We start from the raw sequence: 11,628 nt of genomic DNA, 5'->3' as shown, positions 1-11,628 counted from the left end.
TGATTTTTCCTGTTTACTTCTACATCCCCAGCACCTAGCAAAGTGCCTGGCAGTTAGTAGGTGTTCAATACGTATGCGCAGCTGTAGGTCCAGAGGCCAGACAGCATGGGTAATGAGAGGAAATGAAAGGCTAGCATGGCCCCAGTGGACGAAATTCCCTTTGTGGTGGGATGTGTGTGTGTAGTGTGTATAGGTACACATCTCTGTGTATGTGTTTGTATACATGTGTGTGAACGTGTATGTTCACATGTGTATGAATGTGTGTGCATGTTTGTGCACATGCATATGTGTATATTTGTGTGTGAACACCCTTGGCAAGAGGTGAGTCTAGAAAGGAAATCAGAAGCCATACCAAGAGGGAATTATTAGGTGGGGTAAGAAGTTTAGAGCAATGGGGAGTACTCAGAGCAATGGGGAGTACTTCTAAACTCATTGGTGTTACCATTCATATTGAGGACTCTGCAGGCAAATTGCTCCTGGTGTTCAAATCTTGTCTACTAGCAACTGGTGGACTTCAGGAGGTTACTCATCCAATTGAGTTCAGTAGGTTACTCATTCCTCACCTAGAAAAAGGAGTCATAAAAGTGCCTGCCTCACAGAATTGGTGGGAAGAAATGAAATCGGTGCAGAGTGTGTTTGCACGATGCCTGGTATAGCGTAAGGAATCAGAAAAGGTTAGCCATTGTGGCTATTGTTATCATGATCACTTTTCCAAAACTGAAGTCAGCCAGAGAATTTTCATGGGAAGGAATTGCTGATGGGCCCAGATAGGTGGGGGAAACAGAAAGAGCCAGCAGCACTTCGGTGGTGCAGAAAGTGGAGACTCCATTTGCAAGGCAGGCTCATGGAAGGGGTGGCAGGTGCCTTCTCATAAACTGGACCAACACATGGGGCTCCTGGCCCGTTGTCCTCCAACCTCTTTGTAGACAGAGCTAGAAAACAATCCAAAAAATCATAGTAGGGCTGGTTTTGCTAAAAAGAAACCATAGGTCACCCAGTTCATGGAGAAAACTGGCACAGGAGGAAGGGACTCACTTACCTAGGGATCCTTTCCATTTTCCTGGACTGTTTCCAAACTAACCCAATGGGCACAAGTGGTGTCTCTCCTCTCTCCAAACAGTAACCACATGGACATGAGTGCCCTCTCCCCTTTCTCCAAATACTACCTATGGCAGAGATTTCTTTCTACTTAACAAACTAGTTCTTCTCCTGGGCACATCACTAGGCAGCATTTCTCAGCATCCTCTATAGTTAGATGCATCATGTGACTGTGCTCAAGCCAGCAGAAGAGAGGGAAGGCCACAAACAACCTTTCTGGCCTGGCACATGAGAACCTCCTAGGCATTTCTCCATGGTCTCTCTTTCCCATCCGCTGGCTGAGCTGACAGGACCCAAGGATGTGGAGGAGGATGAAGCCACCAGGTAAAGGAAACTGGGTTCCCAAGTTGTCCCTTGGAGGAGAGCTTCCACAGAGAGACGACTGAGTAGAAATACTCACGACAGACTGTTTATAAGCAAAAAATGTGTCTGGACACGGTGGCTCACACCTGTAATCCCAGCACTTTGGGAGTCCAAGGTGGGCAAATCAGGAGGTCAGGAGATGGAGATCATCCTGGCCAACATGGTGAAACCCCATCTCTATTAAAATACAAAACATTAGCCGGGCTTGGTGGCACATGACTGTAATCCCAGCTACTTGACAGGCGGAGGCAGGGAAATTGCTAGAAACGGGGAGGCAGGGGTTGCAGTGAGACAAGATCGTGCCACTACACTCCAGCCTGGGGACAGACTGAGACTCTGTCTCAAAAAAAAAAAAAATGCGTTTTATTGTGTTAACCCGCTGAAATTTGGAGGCCTAACTAAATATATCGCCCCTAAGAAAGTATCATCTGAGTACTCTTCTAAAATCCCATAGCCATCTACATTCAAAAAGTGATGGGTGACATTCAACACAGTTAAACAAAACACACATAAGCTCTAATTTTTATAAGAGCTACTAAAACAATTACTATTATATCTGCTTTATGGACCACAAACCAGAAGTTCGTGAAGCTCACAAATACATGCGTTTTTGGTGCCAAATTTCACATCCTTTCTGCCATGTGCCTATAAGTCCATCAGTAGAACAGGGAGATCCTGATTACCACAAGTTTGGAGAGCTGAAAAAAAAGAGAAAGAAAGAAATTGAAAGAATAAAATATTTTTATGTAATAAAATCGATCATCTGCCGATCAACAATAAAATGTTGGGAAATGATGTGGGGTGAAGGAGGAGCCACTTGCCATAAAAAGAAATACTTTAAAATGCCTTGGGATGAGGTTAACAAGAAATGTAGAAGAAATATTATTACTTTTTTTAATGTTTTAAAATAAGACTTGGAGAAACATATCAAGGTCTTAGATGGTAGGTTCAAAATATAACCCTAGCTCAAATTAAACTGTATATTCCAAGATATTTCTATCAAGACTCTGAATGATTTTTAAATGACAAGTTGAATCCAAAGCTTTTCTGGAAGAATTAATATGCAGAAGAGCAAATGGATTTTTTTAAACCCTAGTTGATAGAGAGAGAGGCTACTGGCTTTCTCTATTGGATATAAAAATATATTCCTTAAAAATAAGATAATGTTGCAAGAATGGATAAATAGAGTAATAGGGTTCTAAGCAGAAGGGGTTATACATGAGAGTTTAGTATATTATGAAGGTAACATTTCAAATTAAGGGAGAAAAGAGAGCTTTTTAATGCATAGTGTTGGGACTATTGGTTATCCATTTTTTATTTGTTTCCTATACCACTTTTATAGACAAAAATAAAAGTGAGATCTTTCACTTATCAGTAGAGCCCAATGCTGGAAAAAGTAAAGAAATAGATCGATAAGGTCGGTTTACAAAACACTGCAAAACTTCTACATTAATAAATATATATATATTAACTAAGTTCAAAATAAAAATAATAAACAGAAAATATTTGTAACACTTTTGAAAATGAAGGTGTTACTATCCACAGAATACAAGGATCTGTCTGGGGGCAATAATAAAAAGATAAAAAGCCATATTAAAATAGACAAAAAGCAGAATGAGCCCTTTTGGAGGTTAATCTGGTGAAAGGGATAAACATTTTAAATGCATATACCTATTGACCCAGCAAATATGTTTCCTTGATTTTTAAGAATCGAATCCATCCAAGTGCTCACAGATACATGTATGAGAATATTCTTTGTAATGTTGGTGAAAAGAATGAGAATAGACCAGGCACCGTGGCTGATGCCTGTAATCCCAGCATGTTAAGAGGCCAAGGTAGGCAGATCAGTTGAGTTCAGGAGTTCAAGACCAGCCTGGGCAACATGGCAAAACCCTGTCTGTACAAAAATTAGCCAGGTGTGGTGGTGCCCACCTGTAGTCCCAGCTACTCAGGAGGCTGAGGTGGGAGAATCATCTGAGTCGAGAAAGTCCAGCTACAGTGAGCCATGATCACACCACTGTCCTGTAGCCTAGGCGTTAGAATGAGACCCTATCTTAAAAAAATTAAAAAGTGAGAATAAGCAAGAACTTATTGAAATAAAGAGCAATGGAAAGTGACTTTTCCATCTACATATTAAAATATATTGTGAAGCTTACGATAGGAAAGCAGTATAGTACTGATGGAGAACTAGATAACTGAAAAAAAGAAACAATCCAGAAATAGTACTTGGTACCTAATATGACTCGGCCAGAGCATGTGGCCTCCACAAAGGCAGTGTTTTTGATGTTGAGATCACTGCAATCATCCCAGCCCCTAGAAGAAAGCCTGGCACGTGGTAGGCAGGAAAAAGTACTGAAAGAGTATAATGCCAAAATGGAATCAGGATGTCTTGTATCTTTTTTAAATTCTTCTACTTATGTATGTATGTCATTGTGGTAAGGAGGATGAACTTTTATGCCAGACAGAATTGTAGTTGACCCCAGCTCTGCCTCTGATTGATGGCCCTGGTCTTCTCACATAAATGTTTGAAAGAAGAATGGTACCTACCTTACTGACTAATAGAGATAAATGAGATTGCATACATGAAGCACTTAGCTCAGTAAATGGTCACTGCTGTTTAAAATGTTCCACACATCATTTTCTTCTCAGGGAATCTGGGAAAGAAAAAATATGTATGTTTAAGTAACCAAAACAAATTAAAAGTAAATCTTTCCCTGTGTTTTCCTGTAGCTTGTTGAGCATCTCTGCAGAAATCTCTGAAAAGTGAGACTTACCCAGGGAGAGACATATCTCAGTGACTCTAACCCTAGACAAGACCCAAGGAAGGAGAGGGCTACATCTCCCTTTTGACCTTTGGCAAAGGGAGAGGATCACATTATACTTCATGATACTTTTTTTAGCCAACACGCTAAGCGTAACAACAGATAATCTAACAACAACAAAATGCCTATTATTTTTACCATTATTATCACTTTTTTATTTAAAAGGACAATTCACGCTTATTGCTGAAATCTGGAGAATACAGAAATGCAGAAAGAGTGGAGTTCATCTTTTCCACCTCAGTGAGCTGGTCATGACTGATAGTTTGGTTCACGTAGTTAAGTCAGTTGGTGTCTGTTTTACAGAGTTGTTTTTCACCACATTGTAAATATTTCCCTATACTGTCAAATAATCTAAAACGTATAAAAATGCTTTTTTGTGAAATAACACTCTGTCTCTGAGGGCCACGTGGTTTCTGTCATTGGCAAAGCAGTCTTCTGTTGGTAATAGTGAGGGACTGAAAACTCTACTTGTACTGATCCTTCCCAGCCCTGACCAGAGAGACGCATGCATCCTTAGGACTCACCAGACAGGAGGAAGGAGCTCAGGTATCCTAGGCTATCCAATATTACGGCTGAGAAGTTTTGGGGAGAGAAGTGACATGGAAATCATGTGCTCTTTCTCCCTGCTACTTAGCTGAGTAGTCACATAGGAAAGACCACACACACACACACACACACACACACACACACACACACACACACACACAATTATACATACCAAAATCTTAGTTGAAATATTTGGATGGTGGGATGATGGACATTTTTTATTTTCTTCTTCTTTTTCGATCAAACATACTGAAAAAAAATTCTCTAACAAGTAATTAAAGGAAGGATAAGAAAGATTGTGAGTTTCTTTCAAACTCTAAAAATATACTGCAGTCAATATTTTGGGAAAAGGAAATAGTATGGCCTCTAGAGCACACCTGAGTCACCTTCTTTCTCGTACAGTGGGAGGCAGCTGTGGATAATGTTAGTCCTGATCTCCAATGGCGATGGCATTTCAGGCCCTGATGAAAGATACCATGACCTTCTTGGGGTGCCTTGATCACTCTGGGGTGCCTGTCCCATCACAAAATATTAAGCTTAATCCTCATTTGAGGAGGACAGAGTGTCGGTGTAAACTGATTCTGTGACAAACATGTCTCTCCTAGAGTCCCATCACCCCTGTCTCTTACTTCTGGGGGAAGTACATACAAATGTATACGTACACATATATAATTTATTGGACGACTGGCTCATCAAGTATATTGGTTTTCATAGCTCCACCATTGTCAGCATATTTCAGATTGGATTTGCTGCTGACATGGTTGAATGCAAAAATACTGACATTTTTCAGTATTGCACTTGACACTTTTGGTATTATTATTAGTCGTCTCATTCCATGTTGTATCATTGTCTGAATGGGATTGTGCTCAAAAAAACCCAAGTGCTACTCAATTCTGAGGAGGTGCCTGGCTTTGGGGTGCTGCTCTTTTACATCTTCTATGACGCTGGGAGTGGGGCCACATCAAACTGTGGTGCAAATTGCAGGTGATACCTGTTGCACAGAAAATACCTGCAGATCTCATTTGGAAATTATTTCAGGGAGATTTTTTTTTTTCTTGGAGAGAATGGTCCCTTTCAACCTTACCGTAATGAAGAAGATGAATCAACATGTCTGATTCTGAGTAGGGTTTTTCTTCAATAGTAATGACCACCACCTCAATTAATCCTCGCTGAGTCCCTGCAAGGATCCATTTACCCAAATTTCTTATAAGTCCTTATACACACACCAAAGCAAATACGTAGGCTCCAAAGTCTATGTGTGTGCAGGTGTGTGTGTAAAAACATGGCTTTGTAAGAAGAAACAAACACATATATTTAATGCTTCTGTGCTACAAAAGACCCACATGTATTTGCATATAAATAGGGTTGTTACATATTCAAGGTTTAATTTTTAGCAAAATGTCCCCAAAAGAAAAGGAAACTCCAGGAATAGTCCACTTCATTGAGAGGCAGAACTTGAGTTCTATCCTTGTAAAGGGCTGTTTCTAGGGTGTGAAGAGCTGGGTAGGCATACCCGGGTCGGGCTGCAGAAGACACTTGCTCAGCAATGGAGACTTCCGTCATCTGTTAGCTTAGAGTTGTAAAGAACAGCTTTCTCTAGTTGGGCCAACTTAATAGCTCATCCTTCTCCCATATCCTGAGCGTAAAGTTGAGAATTCTGGAATAATCTGTGCTCACTCAGCAAACCAGTGGGGTCCTCCAGTGAGCATTTCTTGAATATAAAGGGATCCCACTGCATTATGTGGATCCCTCAGGCCCTAATTCCCTGGACCTGTTGAGAAGGAGACACGTGTACCTCTTGCTGGGTTGTTTACCAAGCAGAATGGGCATATTTCTATCCATAAAACACTGCTTTGACAATTTGTCCCTGGAGATAAATGGCCTTTTCCATAGCGACTTTAAATAGGGGGTATAATGGGAGTGAATGGAATGGGGTTGAATAATTAGACTGTTCCCCATAAATCCTTTGGGGAAGTTTTCTGCACATGACACTTTCCAGGACTGTATATTAGCAGGCAGGCTCTGTGTGGTATGGACACAGCTGTGCTCCATGCCAGGACAGTAGGTAAGCAAATTGCAGATGGTGGAGACATGGACAGCATTTAACTCCCTCTTTTCCCCATAAAATTTGTCTCATTCACCAAAGGAATGTCCACATTAATTTGTTTTCATTTATTTTTAAATATTTATTCATTTATTTTGAGACAGTCTTGCTCTGTCACCCAGTCTGGAGTGCAGTGGCATGATCTTGGCTCACTGCAACCTCCGTCTCCTGGCTTCAAGTGATTCTCCTGTCTCAGCCTCCCAAATAGCTGAGATTACAGGAATGTGCCACTACACTCGGCTGATTTCAGTATTTTTATCAGATACCGGGTTTCATAATGTTGGCCAGGCTGGTCTCTAACTCCTGAACTCAGGCGATCCACCTGCCACGGCCTCCCAAAGTGTTGGGATTACAGGTGTGAGCCACTGTGCCCAGCCTTAATTTGTTTTTATTGTTAAAAATATGATACTTTTAGGGCTAATCTTTGCTCACATAATTCAAAATTAGTTTTTTAATGTGGATATACCTGACACGTCTTGATTATGGCAGGTGGGAATCAAAACCACCCCATTAAGATGGGAGAAAAAAATAAGTAATTTACTGGTAGATTTGGAAGATGTCTTCTTGAGACAGGTTGGCTGGAAGACTAGAGGCGTTTAAGATGTCTCATTCTTTTTGTTTGTGTGCTTCTCAATCTCTAAAACTTAGATAATATAGCTTCTACTATATCTACCTGTACTAGTCTATTGGGTACAGGTTAGGGCAGGGGCCATGTGTCAATTCATTTAAATGAGATATGCCTAGAACACTTTTCTCTGTTTAGGAGCTGGCCAGTTGTACCATCTCAGTACATTTTTTTTTGACAGATAAACAGTTTTTTTTATTCATCCTCCTCCTCCTCCTCTTCCTCCTCATCTTCTTCATCTTCCTCTTCTACTTTTTTCCGGGCAACTTTAGCGGGACCCTTTGCACCATCAAACTTTCCTTTTGACTTATAGTCAGCAACATCCTTCTCATACCTCTCCTTCAGCTTTGCTGCCTTAGGGATGTAAGGCTGCTTTTCGCTGTCATTTAGGTTATTCCACATCTCACCCAGCTTTTTTGCCACGTATCCGATAGAGATGCCAGGGTTTGTGGATTTGATCTTGGGGCGGAATTCTGAGCAGAACAGGAAGAAGCCAGACGGTGGCCTTTTGGGGGCATTAGGATCCTTCTTCTTCTTGCCTCCCTTAGCTGGTCCATAATCCTTCATTTCCCAATCATAGCGCACTTTATCCGCCTTTGCCATTTCATCAAATTTAGATTTCTCTTTCCCGGACATTGCCTTCCACCTCTCAGAGCATTTCTTGGAAAATTCTGCAAAATTGACAGGGACCTCTGGGTTTTTCTTATGTTCTTCTCTGCACGTCTGCACAAAGAAGGCATAAGCTGACATCTTGCCCTTTGGTTTCTTGGGGTCACCTTTAGCCATCCTGACTGTATTGTTCGCTAGTCTGGGCAGCGCAGGGCACGACGCGCTGCTCAGCGCTCCCCAGCCTCACGCTAGCTGCCTCCACGAGAGCCGCCTCCATCTCAGTACATTTTGGCTATCCTAATTATGGTGAATTATGATGACAATGCCATTATTATTATTTGCATTATTATTATTGATGATAATCCAGTAAACTAATCTTCATTGGCAAGGTAGGTGTTTAGTATTTTCAGTCTGGATTCAGTGTGTTTGATCCACATAAATATCTACTTAAGATGTCCAGACTTTAAGAAAGGAATACCTATTTTATTCTCAGGGGCTGCCAAAGCTGGTCTCCAATAAATATGGGCTGAATGAATGATAGAAAATAGCAGAGATGTTCTATTGATGCCATTCCTTTCACCCTCAAGATGCCTAATTAATTCACTTGCAACTGACATGTCCAGAAATCCTTCCTGCAAGAAAAAGTTTGGGATAAAGAATATAGCAAATCAATTATTTTCCTCTCCCGCAGTCTCCTAATAAAACCAACCTTTCCCAGTTTCTTTTCTAGCTATTCTGTTTTTTATTACATAAAATGCTTAGGTGATTACCAATAAGTAGTATATGAATACTTAATGAAGGTGAAATGAATTATAAATGGCATGGAGTTTATCTACATTGCTTCCTTGCTGATGGAAGAATGGTCCTTTATCTTCTATCATGACATACAGGAGTCAGTAGGTAAGAAAGTATCCTGATTGATAAATTTAAAAATTGTTATCGGATGCCGTCTTAGGTTACATGGACCCCAGTATCATGTGGCAGAGAGGGAGGAGTCTGACCAGGAAGCATGGTGAATATGATACTGGCAGGGGAGAGATCGGATTGGTCCCTAAGGACACCATTACTGCTAGAGCAGAGACCTCAGAAGAGAGACCGATAAAAGCTTGGGTGGCAGTTATGGTTACCACTTACTCAACGTGATTGAGTACCAGTTAGGCGGAGGCCTGACAAGGGTTTCTAGTACTTTGATTTCAGGGAGAAACTATTGGATGACATTACCTAGAGAAGGGACTTCTATATCATTTTTCCATCCCAAAGCCATCTGTCAACAGCTAGCTCCGTAAATACAGTGAACTCTCATTAGGAAAAGTAACAGATAAACCTCCACATCGCAAAGGCTGAATGCAAAATTTGTTCCTTGCTCACGTAACAGGCAGCTCTCTTTGGAGTGGCTCTCCTCCAAGTGCTGATCCAGGGGCACAGGTCCTTTCATCTCATGGCTCTCCAGTCTTCGTTCTGTGATTCCCAAGTGCACTCAGGAGGTAATCCCCCTTTCAGCCAACTGGAGGAGGTGTGAGCAGGGAGGGTTTCATGGACCAGGTCTGGAAGTAGAGTGCTTCCACTTTGCCCTCATCCCTTTGACGAAGGCTCAGTCACATGGCTATGCTGACTCCAGAGTAGCTGAGAAATGAAATCTACATCCCCAAATAGAAGCAATAGCAAGTCTGATGCATGGTCAAGTAAAAGCAGTATCTGCCACATTTTTCAGATCGCCAGGAAAATACATGCCCTGAGAAAATGAGGAGGTAAATCTTACTGAAAAAAAAGTCATCTTCTAGAGTGTTTTCACACTCTTTTTTTAAAAAAGTCTTTTGGAGTATTGTGTTTGCACACACAGAGTGGAAATTCCAGTTATAAACTGTCTTAATTTCAAAGAATTTCCTTAGTAACAGTTTATCGTTTTCATAAGATAGAATTTTCTTTAACTTGCGTATGTAATTAAGGCACAAAATAAATAGTCGCATCATTATTAAAAATTTAGACAGCACAGCAATGGATGAAGAAGAAATGTAGAGTTGCTCAGAATTTAACTGGTGTTAGTAGCTTGTTTTACATAAATCTAGTGTACTTTTTCTCCACATAAAATTATCTGTTCTCTCAGGGGTCAGCAATTTCTTTTCTTTAAAGGACAAAAGAATAAATATTTTAGGCTTTGCAGGCCATCCTCTCTCTATTGTAATCTCTCAGTTCTGTCATGCAATCAGAGACCATGTGTAAACAAACGAATGTGGCTGAGTTCCAATAAAACTTTATTTACAAAAATGGGTGAGGGATGGGATCTGGCCCACAGGTCAAACTTTGCCGACTCCTGCAGAATGTGATGAATACAAAGTAATGCGTGCAAAGCACTAAGAGACTGGGCACACATGTAGTGCTCAGTACACATACATTTGCTCTACTCAGCTGGAATGAATACAGTTGTATGACTTCTAAGCATTTAAAACTTTAAAGATACATGTTTGGTTAGGTATAGCAAAAGTCTAAAAGCAAAGACCTTGAACTCTGAAAGCAGCTTTAGAAGCCTTGGGGAAGGGGAATATTTTTACTTTTTACTTTATTTCCTCTTGTGTTATTTGGGTTTTTTTTTTTTTCCAATGAGCATATTTTACTATTGTCATAAAAAAAGATATTTTAAATGTATATACTTCAAACTTTTTGCTGACTCAGAAAAGAATGTTTCACTTTAATCCCGAGCATGTAACTCATTTGCATTTTTCAATAACGGGTTGCAGTTATGTTTCAGGATTGTAGTTTGAACCGCAAAGTAACATTGAAAGAGCTTAGGCATAGCCAGAAATGCTTCAAGGAAGGCAAGGTCACAACTTCCTCTTTTGAACAATTTAGCTGACAGAGACATTGGTAAAGGGGAAGAGGAGTGGTCTTTGAGGAGCCTGGGTTCCTTTGTGGTCTTGGGTCCCTTTGTATAGTCCTCCGCTGTCACCCTTTTACCATTGTGTTGTGATCCTATTAACCTCCTGTGGACAGGCAGGGCACATCTGCTGGCAGACATAGGCACTTATAAATGTCTATGAAATAGCCATAAGCATTCTGTTACCCTTTTCCGGGTTTAGCACAATGCCTAGCATAGATTAAACAAATACGTGTTAGTTTTAATTGGATGGGCCCAGCAAACGGAAGGTGGTGGGTAGCATTTTCTTCATGGGCAAAGTTGCCTTATTCCTTTCAGGTTTCTGGAGAGGTGGTTTACTCTGTTATAATTACAATAAAGAGACACATTTTATGAGACATCAGAATTGTTGCTGTGCAGGTGAGATTACCGTGTGTTGGGTGATATGATTAACCTAAATTAACCCTAGACATCATCCTGTGAACATCATCATGAAGAAAAGTGACCTTAGTATCCATTGTCTGCTATGGTAATAAACAAATTTCATCAAGTTTCTCATTAATTTCTTGTGTGCTGCTTGGTACTTTTCCAAAATAGAAAAAAAATGTAA

At 40.6% G+C, this 11,628-nt stretch overlaps 1 protein-coding gene across 1 annotated transcript; it reads right to left on the bottom strand.

Annotated features, from left to right (window-relative positions):
- Window positions 1-7,740: 7,740 nt before the first annotated feature.
- LOC108313474 (high mobility group protein B3-like) lies at window positions 7,741-8,424 on the bottom strand. Its single transcript, XM_037743216.1, has one exon. It carries the CDS (start codon window positions 8,342-8,344, stop codon window positions 7,754-7,756), a length of 591 nt encoding a protein of 196 aa, XP_037599144.1. The 5' UTR covers window positions 8,345-8,424; the 3' UTR covers window positions 7,741-7,753.
- Window positions 8,425-11,628: the final 3,204 nt, after the last annotated feature.

The sequence above is a fragment of the Cebus imitator genome, unplaced genomic scaffold (genome assembly GCF_001604975.1).
Source record: "Cebus imitator isolate Cc_AM_T3 unplaced genomic scaffold, Cebus_imitator-1.0 Scaffold137, whole genome shotgun sequence".
Lineage (NCBI taxonomy): Eukaryota > Metazoa > Chordata > Mammalia > Primates > Cebidae > Cebus > Cebus imitator.
This window is presented reverse-complemented; position numbering and strand designations above follow the sequence as displayed.

Coding starts and splice junctions, on each gene's coding strand:
- LOC108313474 (XM_037743216.1), bottom strand. CDS start 8,344: ATGGCTAAAGGTGACCCCAAGAAACCAAAGGGCAAGATGTCAGCTTAT.